The following is a 20438-nucleotide window of genomic DNA, read 5'->3' on the forward strand; positions in this document are numbered from 1 at the left end:
CGGAGCGAGGAAGGGTGCGCGCAGGGTTTTGGCGCAGAGATTGAGATGGCGCGCGTGGATTGCGTCTGCAGGTAGACATCACGGCGAGTTAAATGGAAAATGAAATCTCGCTGCACCCCACAGTGTTGTTGTTGTTGTTGCTGCGCAGTGCGACATCTGCGGGTGCAGGATGCGCTTTACCTCTGACTGCTGCTGCGTGTTTGTACTACCTACCTAGTTATGGGCAGACGGGCAGCGTTTGAGACCAACTGTGGGTGTATGGAGTAAGAGAACAGTATCCTCAAAACTTAAATCCAGAGCAGCAAACTCGATGCACATTTACTTCCTCTACAGAGTCGCCCATTGCGGACACGAGAACGAAAATACGAACCACCACCACCTCCACCATCATCGGCGGCAGCAAGAAGGGGCGGCAAAGCGGCAAAGCGCGCGCGCGCGAGCGCCCAATCGGCGCGCAGGCCGAAGGCAGGAAGCAAGCAATCACTCAATCAAATCATTCAATCACCAATAACTCTCCGTAACTACCTAGGAGTAGCTAGTCAATGCAGCAGCTGATAATCCGTACTGACAGTGACAGCATCCGCGATGGCGTGCCTGCATGCAGCAGGTAATCTGCACCTACCTAGGTGCGGAACGCATACATACATATGCAGATGCGGCATGATGAGTGAGCGACTAGGAACGTACAGTACAGTGCGTACCTAGGTAGGCAGGCACGGCAGGCAGCTGGGCGTGCGAGTGCGAGTGGTGTTGGGTGCCATGGGTACCTGCATGAGGATCGGCGCTGTGCAGACGGGCTGATATTGGGGGCTTGGGGGCGGCGCGGGGGGCGGTGGGTTGGTTGCGCTGCGCTGCGTACAACGCAGGTGCGGCTGTCGCTGCTGCTGGCTGGCTGGCGCTGTTCCTGGCTAGGGGCCAGGCGTGGTGAGGCGGTGCGCACGGGGTTGTGTCAGGGTAAGACAGGAGGCTAGGTGTCTGGCAGAGAGTGTGAATGAATTGGGGGTGTGAGCGAAGAAAACAGAGAGTGTGAGAGAGCGATGCTCACACCCACCCACCCGGCCGACAGGCAGAAGGAGACGAATGGAATTCCCGTGGAGAAGGAAGGCGGCAGGCACCCAGGCAATAATAAGGCGACCAGGAGCAAGCAAGCAAGTGCAGCCGGGGCGTTGGGGCTGTGATTCACAGCGATCAGCGAGGAGATCGAGAATCGAAACATCGAACATCGATCAACAGGCACACATCATAGCTCGCTTTATAAGATCAGCACACCTAGGTCTGCTACACTGCCTCGGATCATCGATGCTTCATTGCTTCCATCGGGCGTCGTGGCCGGCCCGACCGGGCGAGACAAATGGATGGGCGGACGGGACGCGCGCGCGAGGCAGACTGGCAGGCGCGCGCATATTTTATGTACATATGGGCTTGGCAGGGGAAAAAGCTGAAGACCCTCGTATTGCGTGCGCAGCGCCGAACGAACGGTTTCTCAGGCACCCCGGCGCCCTGACCTCGTTCCATTCGTTTGTTTGAGACAGGGCAACTCCCAAACGGCCAGGGACGTGGGCATCGGCATCCATCGCGGGGAAAGGGAACCTAGGCGAAAAGACGTCATGACGGAGCTATCGCAGATTGCGCCCTTCGTGATGGTAGTGCAAGGTGCAACACGTCGTCGCGGGGGAATAACTAACAGTTGGCGTCTTCAGGTACGGGAGGACTGCGCAGGCCTGGACTTGTCGCTTGGCGCGCGGGACGGCGACGGGCCCGTCCGCAAGCACCCCGCGGACCCGTCGTGCCTCGTCTGTTCAAACCAGCCAGCGAAGAAGCCCGAAGCCAGCGTCACATGTCCACTGTCCGGCTAAAAGTGAGACAAGACGAAGCACGGAGATTACACTTTAGTTTTTTTTTTTTCCCTCCCCGTCTCTTCTTTATGGTTGACGTGTGGGTGCGTGGCTGTGTTTTCTAGATGAAACGCGTCGCTTGGCGCCGGCGGATGCGACGGGCCCTAACGGGCTCATGACAAAGGGGGACAAGGGTGGTGAGAGAGTTGGGCCACGGATCTTCTCGTTGGTAGAAGCAGCGGCGGAAGGAATCGTGGTATGCGACGCCAACCAAGAGGTGGTGGCTCATCTAAAAAAAGGGCATTCAACCGTCCCCACACGCGGCCCTGGCACGGCAGCCCTACCAAAGGGAAAGAAGCCGCAGCAGTTTTGGGGCGGGATGCCCTGCGACTGGCAAGATTGCACCCTTTCTGATAAGACGGGATGCGCGCAAAATCAGAAGTCTGTGAGATGCTCCCCTGCGAACCATCATGTCCGACTCCGCTGCCGCCCGACGCCCTCCGTCCAGACCGCCCCGCCCGGACGAGCCACTTGCTTCACCCAGCTACCCACTCTCCTTCACCTCGACCACGACGCCCACACCGCACCGCGTTCCCTTTACTTCCGAGCGAACTCCTTCGCCGTCCCCTCGTTTTCCCTTCTCCGACGACCTCGATCACGACCTCTCGCATTCCCGGCCTGAGACTCCCCGCGACTTTGACGACTTGGAGGATGAACCACTCTCGCCGGCCGTGAACCGCCATCTTTCCACTGCCATTCCGCCCCGATACGCCTGCTCCCGCTTTTCCGACGACCACTCGGCCATGGCGGAACCCAAGACCCATCTCGCGACTCCCATCCACTGGACCTTGGTCCTCAAGTGGGTCATCGGCGGCCTCAACCTCATCCTCAGCGCATCGGCTGCCATTGTCGTCGGCCACTCGCTGAGCCTGTACGGCGGCGAGAAGCTCGCCCGCACCATCGACGTCCAGAACTCGAATCGCCCGACCTGGCCCAGCGGCCTCAACCTCATTCCTTCGTGGCTGCTGCTCGCCGTCGCCTTCGTCAGCACCTGCTGCTCCGTCATGACCACCGGCCTCGCCCTGCGCCGCCGCTTCATCAAGCCCGTCACGTGGCTCGAGGGCTTCCGCCTCGGCGTCGGCATCTTCTTCATTGGCGCGTGGATCGCGAGCTTGATCGTCTTCAAGCTGTTCGAGACGGCCGACTCGGGCGACAGCCTGGGTCGCTGGGCCTGCGACAATGCCAGCGACAAAGTTCGCGGAAAAAAGGACTACAATCGCGTGTGCACGGAGCAGGTGAGTCGCTTTTTTCTGACATCTTTTTTTTTTTTTTCTTTTTCCGTTTGACCATATGGCTGACTGATTGCCGTTGCAGGACGCTGGTTTCGCCCTCGCCGTTGTGAATGTCGTCCTCGAGGCGTTGCTGATTGCATGCTTCGCCGCCGGCACGTTCCTTATCAAGAAGCAGGCGGCCGACGACTCGCTGGATGAAAAGCGCGCCGGAAAGAGCCCCGTCTAAACCTTCATTGAAAAAGTTCCATAGCGTTTTGTATCCTCCTCTTCTGCCTTTTTAGCTTCTACTACTGCTGCTTCTTTTCTTCTTTCTTGTTCGCCTTCGATAGGAACTCTAGGGATTTTATGACGGGGATATCAATTTTTGACGACGATCTAATGTCTAAGGCTGTACCTGATGAGCTTGCCAAGTCCGTAGATGATCATGGAGTCCGTTCATGCGGGGTTGAGGGATTCCAGAAGACGTTTCCATTGCGTGTGTGATCATCAGCGCCGTGATTCGCCGACCCTTGCTTGCGTCATCCAGCGTTCGTCCGAGCTGCCCGTCACCCGCTCGCCGAACGTCAACTCTTGCAACTAACCACTTGACTTGACCACGCTCGACTTCTCAGCGAGCCATGCTCCTCGCCCCTCTCCCCCCGCAACCATGTTCCGCTCGTCCCTCTCGCGGCCCCTACGACTGACGCGCCCCGCCACAGCGTTTCCCCCCCGCACCCGCCAGGCACGGCTCCCGCACCCGCCGCGCCGGCAGCTCCACCTCGCGCCGCCGTTCCTGCTCGACGACTACATCCCCCGCTACCAGCTGCTGTCGTCGACGGACGCGGCCAAGAAGCGCTCTCAGGCTTACGCCCATCTGCGCGAGTGCAACCTCTGCCCCCGCTTGTGCGGCGTTAACCGCTACGAGACGACTGGCGTGTGCCTTATTGGCGCGGAGACGGTCAAGGTCAACACTATCGCGCCGCATTTTGGTGAAGGTGGGTGATGCCTCCTGCTGCTGCCGCTGTCAAAACCAACGCACCGCCGACCGAGCCGGCTAACGCTTGGTTCGCGCGCGCTACAGAGCCATGCCTGCAGGGCCACAACGGGTCGGGGTCGGTCTTCTTCTCGGGGTGCAACCTGCGGTGCGTCTTCTGCCAGAACCACGACATCGCGCACCAGCGCAACGGGTTCGACCTGACACCGGAGGAGCTGGCCGAATGGTACATCAAGCTGCAGGAGGTGGGGCGCGTGCACAACATCAACCTGGTGACGCCCGAGCACGTCGTGCCGCAGGTGGTGCTGTCGATCCTGGCCGCGCGCGACCTCGGCCTGCGCCTGCCCATCGTGTACAACACGAGCGCGTTCGACAGCCTCGAGAGCATCGCGCTCCTCGACGGCCTCGTCGACATCTACCTCCCTGACTTCAAGGTCTGGAACCAAGCTACCTCGAGGCGCCTCCTCAAGGCCGACAACTACGCCCCCACCGCCATGCACAGCGTCAAGGCCATGCACGCCCAGGTCGGCGACCTCTGCTTCACCCCCGACGGCATCGCGAAAAGCGGCGTCCTGGTCCGCCATCTCGTCATGCCGGGCAAGGAGGACGAGGGCGCCGCCATCATGCGCTGGCTCGCGCAAAACGTCTCCAAGGACCTCTTCGTCCACGTCATGGAGCAGTACTTTCCGCGCGCCCACGTCGGCAAGAAAAATCGCGGCAACGCGGAAAAGAACCTGGACGTCGAGGTGTCGGAGCCGGGCGGCGCCAAGACGGAGAAGAGCGCGGCCGTGAACGTACGCTATGCGGATATCAACCGCGCGATCAAGGACGAGGAGCTCTCGGTCGTCAAGAGGGCGGCGGTCGAGGCGGGGCTGTGGCGCTTCGTGGAGCCGGCTGAGCACGGCGGGTTTAACCTTTAGGCATTCAGTGTTTCTAGCAGCGTCGAACAGATACGTCTTTTTTCCAGACTTAATGGTTATTACTTTTCCTTCTCCGCATTTTCATACCTAGTTTCCTCGAATCGCTCCGCAGCGACCATATCGCACACCTCCATCCAAACCTCTTCCGCTGAACAAAGCACCTTCCATCTTCCTCGACGCATGACGACAAAGCCATATCCGCTCTTTACTTTATACCCCACCCCACCAGGCCTTGGTACATACATGCATAATCCTTTGTCCCTTACAATCCCCCACCACATAATCGTCTGAAACCAGCAGCACAAGCCCCCGCATTCAGATTCAGCCATTCAACCACTCTATCAATCCAGTCCCCTCCCCGCAGAAGCCCACTCGCTATACGGGTGATCAGCGCAAGCGACAATAGGCCTTCTTATTCCGATCGCCCCCCTGCCTCCTCTGCATGCGCCACCCTTGAGCCCGGCCGTGTTGCTCCCCCTCCTCTTCCCCCTCCCCCTCTTTCTCTCTTCCTCTCTCTTCCCTTTTTTTCCTGCTCTTACTCTTTCTTACTCTTTTTCTCTTTCCCCGCTCCCGTGAAGCTCGGGTGTGCGCGTCCCGTGTCGCTCCTGCTACGCTACGCTGCCTGCCTGCCTAAGTACCTACTTACGGTACGTTTGAGCTACATACCTAGAGACTCACCCTTCACCTGTCTACCACCAACCACCTACAACTCCACAACCACCCACACCAGCACCCAAACCAAACCCAACAAACGAAACAACCAAAACCAACAAACACAAATGCGCCACCACCACCACCACCACCACCAACCCACCCCCGCTCCCATCCCCTCGTCCCCCTCCCCCTCCTTATCATCCTCCTCCCTCTCCCTCCCAGTCCTCCACCACCAGCGCCTCTACCTCATCAGCTCCATCGCCCGCACCCAAATCATCATCGACGGCCTCGCCTCCAAGCTCGCCGACTGCGACCGCCAGCTCGCCACCAAACCAACCAACACAACCTCCCCCACCTCCCCCACAACCTCAACGGCTCCCGCTGTCGCGCCAGCGGCTGCCTCAGCTTCATCACCTTCGGCCCACCTCCCCCGCCGCACAAAGAAGAAAATCCAACAGTCCCGCTGGCGCGCCCGCGCTTCCCTGCGCGCCGCCCACCGCGAGCAGGTCGCCCTCTTCCGCGCGCTTAAAGGGTGCCAGGACACGATTCTCGCGCTGCAGGATCGGCTGCTTAAGGATCCGGCGAGTTGGGCGCCGGGGCTGGTCGTTGTGCCGCCGCCTGTGGCGGGGGGTGTGCTGGGTGGAGGGGTTGGGGGAGAGGCGTATGTGGGTGCGGGTGACGGGGCGTGGTTCCCGCAGCAGCACCATCAGCACCATCAACCGGCGTATTCGTGGCCGTTGCCTGCTGCTGCGGCGGTGGCAGATTCCTCGTCTTCGGCGTCGCCTTGGGCGTGGCTTGCCCACTCCCAGTCCCACGCGCAAGCGCAGCATTTTGACCCCACCAACGCCGTCGCCGCCGGCACAGTCGACCCCTCGCTCCTGCTGCTGGATGCCTTGGGCGCGGAAGGAGGCGGCGCGCCCGGCCCCACAGAGGTCGTCGACGAGACGGGGCTGACGCACTATATCTACCCTGCGTCTGCGGCTGCGTCTGCGTCTGCGTCGCCGGGGCCTGCGTCGCCGGCGGTGGCTGTTACTGCTGTTGATGGGGAGGACGGGGAGGGCGATAACGGCGGCGGCGGTAGCGGGGAAATGAAAGAGCAAGACCAAGAGGAGGTGGAGGTGGACGTGCCGTTCAGTGGGTTCCGCGAGGGGTGGGACATGGCAGCGGCGTGCTCGAGCGCGCGGGCGAAAGTCGAGGGCAGTGGTGGTGGTGTGGGGGAGAAGGACGGCGACGGCGACGCTGACGGACCAAAGAGTCCGCGCAGTTTGGGGCCCAGGCCGGTGATGGCGGCGGCGGGGCTGTGGGCGGATGAGGTGGATGTGGATGTGGATGTGGATGTGGAGATGGAGATGGGGGAGACGGAGATGGAGACGGAGATGGAAGTGGATGGCGGGGACGTGAAAGGCGAGGGTGGTGAGGTGGAGCCGCAGAGACGGTATTCGACTGCCGCGGTGGATCTGATTCTGTATCGCATGAGGCTGAATGAGGGGAAGGGGAAGGCGAAGGGCAAGGGCAAGGGCAAGGGCAAGGGGAGAGGGCGGGGTCGGGGGGCTGTTTCTGGTGTTGGGGAGATGTCGTTGGATCAGTAGGTAGTAGCTGTTGTTGTGTATTTGTTGTGTTTGTGTTTGTGTGTTGTTGTTGTTTTTTCCTCTTTTTTAGCTAGTAGTAGTAGTAGTAGTAGTAGTAGTAGTAGTAGTAGTAGTAGTAGTAGTAGTAGTAGTAGTAATAGTAGTAGTAGTAGTAGTGGCAGTAGATGGAAATGAATACTTCGTGTAGGAGGACTATTGGTGGTGGGAGCGTGCATCTCCACACGTGCTCGGGCCGAGCAAGGGTAGCTGATTAGCGGGGCGGGGAAACGGGCGGGAGGAGAGAGGGGGAGGGGTGACGTCGGTATGTGTGTATGTCGGGTGTTTGTTGGCGAGAGGAAGAATGGATGGAAGGAATGAAGTCAGATAGATGGGGAGAGAGGGACAGAAAAAAAGACAGGGCTTGCGGCGGCAGACAGGGAAGCCTCGCTCTGCCGGCATCTGCAGACGTCAGGGCCCGCACACGGACCCGTCACATGCGCCGCACTGCTGCATCTCAAGCACCAAAACCCCACGCGCTAAACACACTACGCTGGCCCTTTCTCCACCGGCCATGCCCTGATGCTCCTTCTACCTATTTCTTTGCCGTCCCTCGCCCGTCTTCCTCCCGCTTCGACCGCCACCCTCTCTCTCTCCCGCCAATTCACCTCTCTTCCCTCTCGACCTGTCGCCAGTGTGCTCTGCCACCGTGATTGATTGCTTCGAGACACGCCGCCCATACGCAACACTCCCATACGCGCCAACTCGACCACCGCCGCACCATGCCCGGCCCCGAAGACGCCCTGAGGGAGCGTCGTCCTCAAGAGACAGTGAAAGAGCTGAACCATGCCGCAGAGAACGACCCGCTCAAGGAAAAGAAGACGTTTGGCCGCACCCCCGACGGCACCAGTTAGTCCTTTGCCATCCGTGACGCCCGCGTGCGTATGCGTGCTAATGGGTGCAGTCTTCACCGTCCCGCACACCGAGGACATGGTCTCGCAGCTCCTCAGCCCATCGCAGCCAAAGAACCTGTCGGACCTGCTCATCCTCGCCGTCCTCGGCCTGCACATCCTCGCCCTCTACCTGCTGCCTTACAACCTGCGCATCCCCGTCTTCGCCGTCGTCTTCCTCTTCTGGCGTGCGGGCTACAATGCTGGCATTGGCTACCTCCTGCAGATCCAGTCGCGCGACCGCACCCTCGTAACTTGGGCCCGCAAGTGCCGCCTGTTCGAGAAGCCGGCCTCGGGCAACAACCCCAACCCCGCCCTCTACGCTCTTCTGAAGCGCGAGATGGAGACCAAGATCCCGCGCGACTACAAGTTCGAGGAGGCTCCCATTGAGTACAATACCTGGTTGGTCTTCAGGCGTGTGGTAGATTTGATCTTGATGTGCGATTTCGTCTCGTACTCGCTCTTCGCCATTGCCTGCGGCGGCAGCCCGGTCGGCGAGGGCATGCCCATGACCATCGCGCGCTGGCTGACCGGCACCGCCCTCGTGCTCTTCAACCTCTGGGTCAAGCTCGACGCCCATCGCGTCGTCAAGGACTACGCCTGGTACTGGGGCGACTTCTTCTACCTCGTCGACCAGGAGCTGACCTTTGACGGCGTCTTCGAGATGGCGCCCCACCCCATGTACTCGGTCGGCTACGCCGGCTTCTACGGAATCTCGCTCATGGCCGCGAGCTACAAAGTGCTGTTCATCTCCATTGCCGCCCATGCTGCCCAGTTCGCCTTCCTCACTCTCGTCGAGAACCCCCACATCGAGAAGACGTACAACCCCCCGGCGCCGAAAAAGCGCTCCAGCATGAATATGTCCGAGAGTGCTACTCCCCGTCTGTCAGAAAGCAACGACGCTGGCAACGCCAATGGGACGCCTGCCGTGGAGTCGGACGTCGTTCCTTCTTCGGTGCACAACTTTATGGACATTGATTGCCATCGCATTGCTGACATCACGGTCATCCTCTTCAAAGTGTACCTGATTGCCTTTACGGTACTCACCCCAAACACCCGCCTCTTCCAGGTGCTTTTCGTAGCGCATGCGGTCGCGTGGAGGCTGTGGTACGCCATGGGCATCGGCTACATCCTGGACCGCCAATCGAACAAGAAGAAGTGGACGCGCCATTTCATCAAGTATGGCGAGACCACCGAAGAGGCTTGGCGGCAGTGGAAGGGGCTGTACCACCTCAGCATGACCATGTGCTACGCGAGCTTCCTCGCGGCCGCTTACAAGATGTACACGCTGCCTCCGGACTGGGAGTACGGCTCGGCGCTGCTTAGGCACGTGCTCGGAGCCGGCCTCATCGCTCTTCAGATCTGGACCGCCACCAGCATCTACGAGTCTCTTGGCGAGTTTGGCTGGTTCTACGGAGACTTCTTCTTCGACCAGGCACCGAAGCTGACGTACAGCGGCATCTACCGTTTCCTGAACAACCCGGAGCGAGTGATTGGATTGGCGGGCCTCTGGGGCGTCGTCATCATCACCTTCAGCAAGGCCATTTTCTTCGTCGCCATACTCAGCCACGTCCTCACGCTGCTTCACATCCAACTCGTGGAGCGGCCGCACATGCAGAAGCTGTACGGACAGAGCCTGAGGCAAGATTCTGGCATTTCCAAGACGTTGAAGCGCTCGTTGCCCTCTCCCATCCGCCAATGGCACGGCAACGCCGAGAAGGCTCTGTCAGACACGGTTGACTTTGTCGACGAGTTCCTCGATGCCGCGCGGCCCAAGCTCGCCGCGGGCGTTGGCACTTTCGTTAAAGACGCGACTGCTCTCTTCAAGAGCTATCCTGCTCGCATTAGCATCACGCGTGTAGCGCCCGACCTGGCCGGCCATGACCCGAAGGACTACCACATTGACGTGCAGGGCACGCCTTCATCCGCCGTGGCCGCGCACGAGCGTCATTCAGGCCGCGAAGGCGAGAACGCTCGCGCGCCCGCTCAGCGCACGTCCGAGTTCAAGACGCTGATGTTCGAGTACGGCGCCCCGATCAAAGTCCGCTGGTCCGCGCCGCTCAACCACAGCAAGAAGGACTGGATCGGCCTGTACATGGTGTCGGACAACGCCTCGCGCGAGGTCACGCGCGTGGCGTCGCAAGGCCGTTGGGTCTCGACCAACAAGGGCGAGTACGACTCTGTGCGTCCCGAGGTGGGCATCCTGGTGAGCGACAAGCTGGTGTCGGCGGCCGAGCTGGAGTGGAAGCGCGACGGCGATGATAAGGAGTACCTCACCGGCGAGGTCGAGTTCGCGGGCGACAAGCTGTGGTGGACGAGCGGCGTGTTCGAGTTCCGCTACCACCACGACGGCAAGCACAATGTCATGGCCATCTCGCTGCCGTTTGAGATTCGCATCGGCCGCTTCGATGAGGACGATGTTGAGGTCGACTCGAATGGGCTTGTCCGCTGTGCGGTTGAGCAGGCGCTCTTGCCTGTTGTGCGCAACTGCTTTGATCGCGACCCAGAGATTGCGCCAGAGTCGGTGGATGAGGGGTTCGGGGGGTTGGTGGAGAGGGACGGCAAGTTTGCGAAGAGAGTCGTATTCGCGGTGCATCAGATGTGGGTTTCCTTCCTTTCCCTTTCACTCGGACGAAGTTGCGCTCCAAGACACTGGAGTAGCTAGCTAACACGCGGCACACACAGGTTCGGCATAGAATTCGCGCCCGAGGTGGTCCAGGCCGACGGCAACGTCAAGAACCTGGCGTGGCGCATCTGCAACGCCAAGAAGGTGCTGGTGAGTGTTTCTTCCTCCAAGATCAGAGTGGCAGAAGAAGACGCTACGAGCGAGAGCACAGGCTGAGCGACACTTCCCCCGCACTTAGGCGCCCTACAGCATGTCGCACTCGGGCGGCAATACCACGCCCAATGGCGCGAAGTACTAGGGTGTGGCCGGCCGCGCAAGGAGCGTACGACTGGATTGTACATACATATGCATGTGCTTCCATCTTGGTTGGGTGTTGTTGTTTGCTTGGCGCTTGCTTGCGATGCTTGCTTGCAAAAAGGCCGCGATGCGATGTGTTATGATAGATACCATATGGCGTTTTTGTTTGGCGCGCGCGGGGAGGTTTGCGCGCCCGCATGCGTGGATGATGGTTTTGCGTTTATGGGGTTGAGGAGAGGAGTGTGCGGTGGGGGTGGTGGTGGAAGGAGTGGCGAGGGTGCTCTCTACATAGGTAGGAGTATGCTGAAGAACGAAGGAAGGAAGGAAGAAGTGAGGTAAAAAGGTAGGGATGGAAGGTAAAGGAAAAGATATGTGAGGAGAAAAAACAATCAAAACTTACTTGCTTCAATACGCCACGATGCGCTCTCCTTCTCTACCGTTTCTTTCACATCAAACTCGCCTCCTACATACGCCGCAGCCAGTTGATTCTTTGTGCATTCCCCTTCTCCTCGTTTTTTCTTCTTTCTTTGCCTCTGTCACACCCACTCTCTCGCCACAAAAGAAAGAAAGAGAGAAAGAAAGAAAGAAAGAGCTATTCCATCAATGGCACCATCCTGCATTGTCCCCATGACAGCAGCATTGTCCACGCGCAGCCAGGCGCGTATTAGAAAGTAGCAGATGGGCTCTCTGTCCTGTCCACGAAAGAGTAAAATCAATTGTATTCCTCCATCACAGCACAGCACAATATAGCACACGCCTGCCAGCGCTGAAACTGTCTTGTCTCTCAAACACACACAGATTCTACTACTCTCCAGACTTCCCTGCTACTAGCTCACTAGCTCACTAACTAACCACGAAGAAGCACTGCCTGATATACTGCTTACCTACCTCCTTACCTACTGTAGCTACGCACCCATGACCATGGCAGACAGTACGGTGGACCCCAGCAGCAGCACCAGCCCGCCCTCTCGGCCCTCAACACCATGGCCCGCCAACAACGCCAACGATGGTAAGCTAGCCGCCTCGCTGCAGGCCTACAAGCGCGAAAACGCAACCCTGAAACAGCAGCTGGCGCTGCTGCTGCGCGAGAAGGAGAAGGAGAAGGAGAAGGGGAAGGAGAAGAAAGAGACGTCCTCATGCAATAGCACCACCACCACCACCACCACCACCGAGCCAGAATGGCCACTCCTCTCCCAACTCCAACCCGCCCTCGCTCTCCCCACCTCCAACACGTCCACAGCCCCCACCCACACAATCCACGCCCTCTACCTCAGCACGCCCCTCTCGCGCGCCCTCCTCCCCGCCGCCGCAGAATCCTGCTTCGCGCACTCGGAGCTGCAGGAATCCCTGCTGCTGACCTCGCGCATCCTGCGTTATGCGCACGATGATCGCTCCCCCGGCCCCGCCGCGCAAGCACCACGCATCGCAACCCTCCTCCTCGAAGCCGCCGTCTTCGCCGTCGCGGGGCTGCTCGCCCGCGCTTGGGGCCGCGCCAGCGAGGCGTATGGCGCTGTGAGCGTGAGCGGGGGCGTGAGCGCGCAGCTGCGCGTCAGCGTGTCGTTCATGCGGGCGGCGCTGCTGGGGCGCATGCGGCGGTTTGGGCAAGCGAAAAGGGAGCTCGATAAGTTGGTGCGGGTTTTGGGCGAGGTTGGAGCAGGAGATGGTGCCGCTTTGGGGGGTGTGTGGGGGTTGGTTGGGGGGATGGTGGCGGGGTGGGGGAGGGATGGAGATGGGGAGGAGGAAGAAGAGGATGAGGCTGAGGCTGAAGGTGAGGAGGAGGTGGAGGTGTCGACGCATGTCCCGTTGTAGTTGTTGTAGTGTTGTAGTGTAGGCGGGCGGGCAGCTGGTCTGCTCTGCTGCTGAGCTCAGTAGGCGGTTGTTTGTGTATGGAATGATACATGTTATTGATCGTTTACCTACTTTCATGAAAGCATCACCATGGTGCTCCAGTCCGTACCTAGTCTGTCTTCCCTGTGCCTCTTCTCAACTCACCAAACCATTTTCTTCCCATCAAAGCACGTATGGTGTACTGGGCATCTCCAATGCCAACGCCAATGCCAACAACAACACTATCAGGAGCTCTTCTTGCACAAACCTGCGCTCCGCGGTTCGATCCTCGTTGCTGACGTTGTTTAGTATTAGTACAATTCTGATTCGCTTTCTCTCCGGCTGCGGCAATCTTGCCGTGGCCCCTACCTACGTATAACGATGATGGACGTTGAGATGTTCGTCGATGTTTCGTGCTTACCTGACTTGGGTACTTGACACAGACTGGACTGGGTTGAGTTCTGAGTTGATTGAATAAAATAACATGACAGACAGAGATGATCAGAGTAGGTAAGTGGAGATCTGAATTCTTCCCGGGGAGCTCCTGATATTGTCTTTTTTCATCATTTTGCCGTTTCGTGAACATGTATGAATGTACGTGCCGTGCGATGCAACCGCTCATTCCAAAAACCCCAACCCTCACGGACTCAGCCGCTCAACCCTCCACTCGCTCCCCTCCTTCGTGTACCTAAACCTATCATGTAGCCTGCTCTCCCTGCCTTGCCAAAACTCCACAACATCCGGCACGATCCTCACGCCGCCCCAAAACGGGGGCACCGGGATCTTGTCGACGCCCTCAAAGCGCCTCTGGACCTCCGCGACGCGCGTCTCCAGCTCCTCCCGGCTGGCCAACACGCTGCTCTGCGCACTCGCCCACGCCCCGACCCGGCTGCCCCGTATCCGCGTGTCGTAGTACGCCTGGCTCTCGGCCTCGGCCAGCCGCTCCACCACCCCTTCCACACGGACCTGCCGCTCCAGCCCCTCCCACCAGAACGTCAGCGCCGCGTGCCCGTTCGATGCCACGTCCGCCGCTTTCCGACTGCTGCCCCAGTTGCTGTACACGACGAAGCCGCGCCCGTCCAGCTCCTTCAGGTACAGTATGCGCGCCGACACGCGCCCGGACGGCAGCTCGGCCGTCGCGAGCGTCGCTGTCTCTGGATGCGCGATCCCTGCTGCTTGGGCCGCGCCGAACCAGGCGTGGAATTGCGCGAAGGGCGACGCGTCCAGGTCCGTTTGCTCCAGCGCGCCTTTGCTGAATTGCCCCGCTTGGCTGCCCAGCCCGCTGTCTCCGGGCGCGAAGATCAGCTTGTTCGTGTTGGCCGCGTTCGAGGCGTCGTCTTCTTTTGTCGAGGCGGTGGGGCCGCGCACCGCCATTGTGTGGGTTGCTTGTGTGTGTGGTGGTGGGCGGCGTTGGAGGAGGCGGGTTTGTGTGAGGGCGAAAGCGCGGCGAGCGAGAGCGGCGAGTTTAGACAGGGTGGCGGTTGTGGGAGCGTGAGGTGAGGTGAGGGTGAGGTGATGTGTGAGGATAAAGAGCGAGAGCGAGCGAGGTGGGGAGACGGACGGCGAGTGGGCGATGACGCCGACGATTTTTGGCGCCAGAACTGCCCCGCCGGAGTCGGACAACAACACCACCACCACCGCGCGAAGCTATCAACATGAATTCATCGCGCATCACTCACCTGGCGACTATCATGTGTCTCTTGCACCTTTGCCGTTGTCGCGAATTTGCTGCTGCTGTTGCTCCCTACCGACCTCGCAGTAACGCGCGCCCGTCGCCCATCTGCACTACCCGGCGAACTAGACAGCGCTTTGTCTAGAGCTGTACCATCATACTGTAGCAAACCATTCAGAGGTCTATCCCGTAGCTCACACGCGAGGCGCTTGGCCCAATGGGGGAGAACAAGGCGAGCAGCCCCTCGGGCCGCGCCGCTGTTCCCCACCGACTGCACTTCAATGGGGCACTTGCGCGAGCCCAATGGCCATGCTCGGTGGCCCAGTGAATCCTGTTGTCCTCAAGCCCGTATAAACTCTCACGCTTCCCCTTCTCTTCAGGAGCTCACGCTGGCGAATTGTGCAATTTAATATACATTACATTCGCGTGCAGATCTTTCGGACTCGGCTGTTGATCATACAAGACGACGCAAACACATGGATCGAGAGGCAGATTGATGGTCCCCTATTGCCCGTCTTAACATGAGCTTAATATCCCACTGGCCGGCGAATCGTCGGTGCACGCCGTTTCGCCGAGTCAGGAACAAAAAAAGGCCACCATCTCCCTCGCACCCTTTCCCCTCATCCATTCCCACCCATCACCATGGCTCCCGGCCGAATTGACCCCCACTTCGACCCCTCCGTCCCGGAGGTCGAGGATTGGGACGAGGAAGAAGAACCCCAGACCCAATCCATGTGGGACCTCTTGCGGACCGATCCCCAGAGCGCCTTCGAGGCCCTGGGCATGGGCGAGATGGGAGGCCTGCCGCTGCCCTCGTCCTTCCCGTCGCCCGATGAAATGCGCGAGGAGGCCCGCGAAAGAGCCGCCAACATCTACGAGCACTGGTCCCCTTTGAACCAGATCTTGCAGAGGCACGAGGCCACCATCCGGAAGCGTTGGCTCAAGAAGACGAGAGAGCAGCGCCGCAAGATCCTCCTTACCGCCTGGCCCAGCATGCCCCCCATGCATCGTCCGGACTTTGACGCCTTCATCAGAGAGTCGGAGCAGCAACGCGCCGCCGGCACAAGCTTCAAGGATGCTTTCACGTGGCCTTATATCAACCAGGAAGACCTGCTTAAGCCTAGGATCCTGCTTCTGTTCCTCAATGCTCGCGGCCGCAACACGCCGGATGCTTTCGCCATGGCCGACCACGATGCTGCCCACTTTGGTTTTGTGACCAAGGCCCTGAACCCGGCCTTCCTGAACGAGCACACCATGATCTTCACCGGACGGAAAGACCCTGAAACCTATGGCGAACTGGTTTCCTGGGAAGAAGACGAGGAAGCTTTCGACAAAATGCTCTCCGGCGTGGGAGCGCACCCTGGCCACGGACTCATCATCTTGGAGATGCAGGAGAGGATATACAGCTTCCTCATCAACTGCTGCCAGCAGATTTTGCACGAAATCCCACCCGAATCCATGACGAAACCAGAGTACCCGATTCAACCGGAGCCTCCTTCTGTTTCTGAGAATGAAACGGGATATCCCTCCCTGGCGGTTATTGCTAACGAAGCGCCGTATCGCTTGCCGGCTGACCTCGATCTCGTGGCGCTGGAAGGTCTTCTGTCAGCCAAGATTTCTGCCACCGAGGATCACATCTGGGCGCTTCGAGAGGATCCAGGATATTTCGCTGACATCATCCTGGAGTGGAAAGAGCACCGCCAGGAGATGCTTCCCGATTGGAACGGCGAGGCGCACCCGGTTTTGAAGCCCGGTGCGGACAAAATCTTCTGGCACCGCGTGATTGGAAACGCCCTCACGGAAGCCTACCTCAAGCTTGAGACCTGGAACGCCATGCGCGAAGAGATTCGGGACCTTGAGCGCTTGCAGCGGAAGTACGCGACGATGATTTCGCCAGAAAAGGAGCTTCCGGCAGAGTACCTGAATGCTCTATTGCGGACGCTGCACTTCCTGGACCAGGCCAGCAAGGGCCCGATTGGAGTGTTGAGGACCGGCGTTGTGGCGTCTCCTCCGATCCGCGGAAACTTCGTTCGGGAGCCCCAGGAGCCTAATTCGACCATCATCCGCGTGCAACAGCGGCCAGGGCTGGAGCAGGACAAGGCACGCGACCGCCTGTTGTGGCTTTTCAACACTCTTTGGACCCCTGAGCAACTGTTCCTTGCAGGTCTGTACACTGTCGTCGACGAGCTGGAGCGCCTGACCATAAACGAACCGAAGGCCAAGGAGCTCGTTTCCCCATTGATCGCCGGCCAGTTGTCCGACCTCGCCGTCATCGCCGAGTGTATCCGTCAAATCAAATCATACCATCCTTGGGCAGCAGGCTTCGAGATGAAGAAGTCTGAGCGGGACGCACAGAACCAAGTAGACTACGCGAAGACGACTAGAGGATGGGTTCACTTCCTGGGAGTCGGCGAGGGAGCCACGACAGCCATTCTGGGCAACCCGAGCGACAAGAAATTCCACTACCCCGTCGACAAGCGCCGCACGCGCGAGAACGTCGAAGCCATGCGCCAGGCCGAAGAGAACCTCGACAACTTCTGGACCACAGTGGACCGGCAGATGAAGATCAAGACGCGCGAAATCGAGCACACGGCCGTGTTCCGGCTGCTGTCGCAAGAACGCATGCTCCGGCGCACGCCCGAGTGGGTCGAGCCCGCGAAGACGCAGAAAGAGCAGCTGCCCCCAGACATGGTCAAGCCCCTCTCCGAGATCTACTTTGAGCTCGAGCGCCTCACCGAACGCACCGTCGACCGCACCAACGCGTTGCCCGCCCCCAAGCAGAAGCCCAAGACGCGCGGCACGCCGGGCCCGGCCAGCCCCGCATACGCATCCACACCTGCTTCAGAGCAAGCCCCCGCCTCAACCGCGCCGCCCACCGTCGCCGTCGACAAGCGCGCCCTCAAGGTCTTCTCAACCCTCTTCTACACGCCCTCGCAGCACACGCAGCCCGGCGAGGTGCCCTGGCCAGACTTCCTGCACGCCATGGCCTCGGCCGGCTTCGCGCCCACCAAGCTCTACGGCTCCGTGTGGCAGTTTGCGCCCCAGGACTGCGACGTCCAGCGCAGCATCCAGTTCCATGAACCCCATCCTGCCGGCAAGATCCCGTATCGCATGGCGAGAAGGCATGGGCGGAGGCTGGAACGCGCGTTTGGTTGGAATGGCGGCATGTTTGCTCTTGCGTAGAGGGGTTGTGTTGGGAGAGTGGAAGAACTAAATTCGTTGTTGCTGGCTGGCTGTTTGGGCTTCGCGCTGTGTATATTTATCACCTTCGTCATCGTCGTCGCTTTGTATTTGTATATCTGTAGCAGCAAACCACTAAAGGTGTTTTTATTAAGGCTGTTTGTTTTTTGGCAGAAATAATTGCAAGGTTTTTGAACCGGGTTTTGTCTTTCCCTACCAAACCGGCGGCCTCTTCCCATTCGCCTTGACCGCCCGATAATACAACTCATACGAGTCAAACATGCCCGTCTCCTGAAAGTACGTCTCATAATACTTCATCATCTCCTTCAGCTTCGCCGGCTCCCGCTCCGACAAATCGTCAATCTCGCCCAGGTCCCGCGACAAATCGTACAGCTCCCACCCGCCCTTGCCCTTCGGCGGCGGCAGAAACACGGCCTTCCACTGCCCGCGCCGCACCGCCGCCACCCCGATCTGCTCCCACGCGACAATGGGCGCCTCCTCGTCGTAGGCCACAACGTCGTCCTCCGCGGCCGCCAGCAGCGCGCCCCACGACCGGCCCCGCAGCCCCGCGACCTCCCGGCCCTGGAACCACGGCGCCGGGTGCGCGAGCCCGGCCAGCTCCAGCACCGTCGGCAGCACGTCCATGACCGTCGTGAAGGCGTGCGATATGCTGCCCCCCGCCCGCTTCAGCCCCGCCGGGTACCGCACGATGCAGGGACATCGGATCCCGCCCTCGGTCGAATACGACTTCACGCCTCGCGACGGCGCCGTCGCCGCCGACGCCCATTGCGGCCCGTACCACACGAACGAGTTGGCGTTGCCGAGGTTCTCGAACGAATTGTCGTAGTATTTCGCGATCACGGCGTCCAGCGTCGCGCCCGCGAGCACTGGCACTGCTTCGAGCATGTTGCCCTCGGCCCCGTTGTCCGACATGAACACGACGAACGTGTCGTCCAGCTCGTCGGTCGAGGTCAGGTACGAGAGCACTTTGCCAATGTTCTCGTCCATGACGTCGACCATGGCTGCGTAGATCTCCATGGCGCGCGCGGACCGTTTTTGCTCTTCTGGGTTCATCTCATCCCAGGGCTTTTGGCGCATCGTGTGCAGTGGCGCGGGGATCACGTCCGCGGGGACGAGGCCTTCGCGTTGGAGCGCCACGAGCCTTCTGTCGCGGAGGGCGTGCGGGCCGTCGTCGTATTGGCCGCGGTACTTGTCTATCTTTTCGCGAGGTGCTTGCACTAAGCATCGTCAGCATTCAGACCAACTTATGAGAAGCGTAGAAAAGACAAGCGTCAACTTACAAGGCCAGTGCGGCGCAGTGAACGGCAGGTACGCGAAGAACGGCTTCTCCCTCTCCTCCCCAGTCCGCTCGTCCAGAAACCCAATCAGCTTCTCGGTGAACGTCGTCGACGAGTAAAACGGCTTCGGGACCTCTTCATGCGGGTCCAAGAACCGCTCGTTCTCCATCCAAAAGCCCCGTCCCTCGCCCTTGAGCAGCGCCGTAGGCTTTCCCTCGAGCTGCGGCTCGTTGTTATAATGGTTCCCGGCCCCGGGCAGAAACGTAAAGCTCCGATCAAACCCCTTCGAGCACGGCGCCAGCTCCTTGGTCAAGCCCAAATGCCTGGCACGCACAGTCCGTCAGTCAGCCAACATTCCTGACACCACACACCACACATGGCGTCAGCCTTCACCACCCTAGGGACGCACCATTTCCCGCTCATGACCGTAAAATACCCGTTTTCCTGCAGCACCTCCGGCATCGCAGCCACCTTTTTGTTCAAATACCCCTCGTACCCCGCCCGCCCTGCAAACACCTCCGGCGCCTTGTTCATCCACTCCGCCATCGCGCCCAGCCCGGCAATGTGGCTGTCCGTCCCCGACAGTAGCATCGCCCGCGTCGGCGAGCACGACGCCGCCGTGTGGAAGTCGGTCATCCGCAGCCCTTCCCGCGCCAGCCGGTCTAGGTAAGGCGTCGCGATCTCGCTGCCGTAGGGGCCGGTGTCGCTGAAGCCCAGGTCGTCCGCGACCATTACTAGGATGTTGGGCTTTTTGGGAGGGGGGGCCATGGCTGCTGTTGTAAGGGTGGGTTTGGTGTTGGGTTGCTGAAGGATCTTGGGTTGGGGAAGGGGCGCGGTTTATATGGCTTTTTTTTTTTGGGGGGCGGGCGTCGTGGATTGTGAAGTGCGGATTGCGGATATCGCTTGATGGAGTCGATAGGTCGAGCACTATCGCATTGGAATGTTTACCGACTATAGCTGAAGGCGACTTTCGGGCGAGCAAGACACTTCTACTCGACATTCTTGGTTGTTTTTGCTTGGGGGTTGTTGTATGCATGTTAAGGATAAGAAAGGAATGCAAACGGGCAGAGAGGAAACTGATTATAGGAATGGTTTAGTATAGCACAGAATTTAGACAGAAGATATCTCCGCTGACCCATTTTACATCATCATACCGGTTTGTTTAGCAGCGGTCATGAATCTATCTGGATTTAGTTTGCCGAAAATCTTATGCTCCGTTCAGACTATCGGGAAGCGCGCGACTTCCGTCGGATCTCGCTCGCTATCGCTTATATAAAAGCACGCCATAGCTGCCAAGCTCAACTCTATCCTCGCAACTCGAGCACGCAATCGCCATCACCATCTAGCAT

At 59.6% G+C, this 20438-nt stretch overlaps 8 protein-coding genes across 8 annotated transcripts; 5 read left to right on the top strand and 3 right to left on the bottom strand.

Annotated features, from left to right (window-relative positions):
• Positions 1-2164: 2164 nt before the first annotated feature.
• K452DRAFT_285973 (uncharacterized protein) lies at positions 2165-3592 on the top strand. The gene is made up of 2 exons (XM_033540205.1): positions 2165-3130; positions 3210-3592. The coding sequence occupies exons 1-2, from the start codon at positions 2306-2308 to the stop codon at positions 3351-3353; spliced, it is 969 nt and encodes a 322-aa protein (XP_033399643.1). The 5' UTR covers positions 2165-2305; the 3' UTR covers positions 3354-3592.
• Positions 3552-5020, top strand: K452DRAFT_325797 (uncharacterized protein; the record flags this gene model as incomplete). Its single annotated transcript, XM_033544805.1, has 3 exons — positions 3552-3602; positions 3879-4101; positions 4188-5020. The coding sequence occupies 3 exons, from the start codon at positions 3552-3554 to the stop codon at positions 5018-5020; spliced, it is 1107 nt and encodes a 368-aa protein (XP_033399644.1).
• A 1247-nt stretch (positions 5021-6267) lies between these two features.
• Positions 6268-7637, bottom strand: K452DRAFT_285976 (uncharacterized protein). The gene has a single exon (XM_033540206.1). The coding sequence runs from the start codon at positions 7146-7148 to the stop codon at positions 6639-6641; it is 510 nt and encodes a 169-aa protein (XP_033399645.1). The 5' UTR covers positions 7149-7637; the 3' UTR covers positions 6268-6638.
• Positions 7638-7851: 214 nt separating this feature from the next.
• On the top strand, positions 7852-11512 carry K452DRAFT_285977 (uncharacterized protein). Its single transcript, XM_033540207.1, has 4 exons — positions 7852-8148; positions 8204-10790; positions 10875-10965; positions 11054-11512. Exons 1-4 carry the CDS (start codon positions 8022-8024, stop codon positions 11111-11113), a joined length of 2865 nt encoding a protein of 954 aa, XP_033399646.1. The 5' UTR covers positions 7852-8021; the 3' UTR covers positions 11114-11512.
• Positions 11513-12027: 515 nt separating this feature from the next.
• K452DRAFT_296896 (uncharacterized protein) lies at positions 12028-12921 on the top strand (the record flags this gene model as incomplete). Its single annotated transcript, XM_033541960.1, has 1 exon — positions 12028-12921. One exon carries the CDS (start codon positions 12028-12030, stop codon positions 12919-12921), a length of 894 nt encoding a protein of 297 aa, XP_033399647.1.
• Positions 12922-13383: 462 nt separating this feature from the next.
• On the bottom strand, positions 13384-14474 carry K452DRAFT_268439 (uncharacterized protein). Its single transcript, XM_033538888.1, has one exon. It carries the CDS (start codon positions 14311-14313, stop codon positions 13579-13581), a length of 735 nt encoding a protein of 244 aa, XP_033399648.1. The 5' UTR covers positions 14314-14474; the 3' UTR covers positions 13384-13578.
• A 366-nt stretch (positions 14475-14840) lies between these two features.
• K452DRAFT_285979 (uncharacterized protein) lies at positions 14841-18019 on the top strand. Its single transcript, XM_033540208.1, has one exon. The coding sequence runs from the start codon at positions 15254-15256 to the stop codon at positions 17792-17794; it is 2541 nt and encodes an 846-aa protein (XP_033399649.1). The 5' UTR covers positions 14841-15253; the 3' UTR covers positions 17795-18019.
• K452DRAFT_268447 (uncharacterized protein) lies at positions 18005-19914 on the bottom strand (the record flags this gene model as incomplete). Its single annotated transcript, XM_033538889.1, has 3 exons — positions 19499-19914; positions 19093-19412; positions 18005-19029 (listed from the first exon to the last, which is right to left on the bottom strand). Exons 1-3 carry the CDS (start codon positions 19855-19857, stop codon positions 18005-18007), a joined length of 1704 nt encoding a protein of 567 aa, XP_033399650.1. The 5' UTR covers positions 19858-19914.
• Between the last annotated feature and the right edge of the window lie 524 nt (positions 19915-20438).

The sequence above is a fragment of the Aplosporella prunicola genome (assembly GCF_010093885.1).
Source record: "Aplosporella prunicola CBS 121167 unplaced genomic scaffold K452scaffold_8, whole genome shotgun sequence".
NCBI lineage: Eukaryota > Fungi > Ascomycota > Dothideomycetes > Botryosphaeriales > Aplosporellaceae > Aplosporella > Aplosporella prunicola.

Bases quoted from the DNA above. Each gene is read 5' to 3' on its own strand.
- K452DRAFT_285973 (XM_033540205.1), top strand. From the start codon at position 2,306: ATGTCCGACTCCGCTGCCGCCCGACGCCCTCCGTCCAGACCGCCCCGC. The intron at 3,131-3,209 runs GTGAGTCGCTTT...TTGCCGTTGCAG, and splicing joins ATCGCGTGTGCACGGAGCAG to GACGCTGGTTTCGCCCTCGC.
- K452DRAFT_285976 (XM_033540206.1), bottom strand. From the start codon at position 7,148: ATGCGATACAGAATCAGATCCACCGCGGCAGTCGAATACCGTCTCTGC.
- K452DRAFT_285977 (XM_033540207.1), top strand. From the start codon at position 8,022: ATGCCCGGCCCCGAAGACGCCCTGAGGGAGCGTCGTCCTCAAGAGACA. The intron at 8,149-8,203 runs GTTAGTCCTTTG...TAATGGGTGCAG, and splicing joins CCGCACCCCCGACGGCACCA to TCTTCACCGTCCCGCACACC. The intron at 10,966-11,053 runs GTGAGTGTTTCT...CCCCGCACTTAG, and splicing joins GCAACGCCAAGAAGGTGCTG to GCGCCCTACAGCATGTCGCA.
- K452DRAFT_268439 (XM_033538888.1), bottom strand. From the start codon at position 14,313: ATGGCGGTGCGCGGCCCCACCGCCTCGACAAAAGAAGACGACGCCTCG.
- K452DRAFT_285979 (XM_033540208.1), top strand. From the start codon at position 15,254: ATGGCTCCCGGCCGAATTGACCCCCACTTCGACCCCTCCGTCCCGGAG.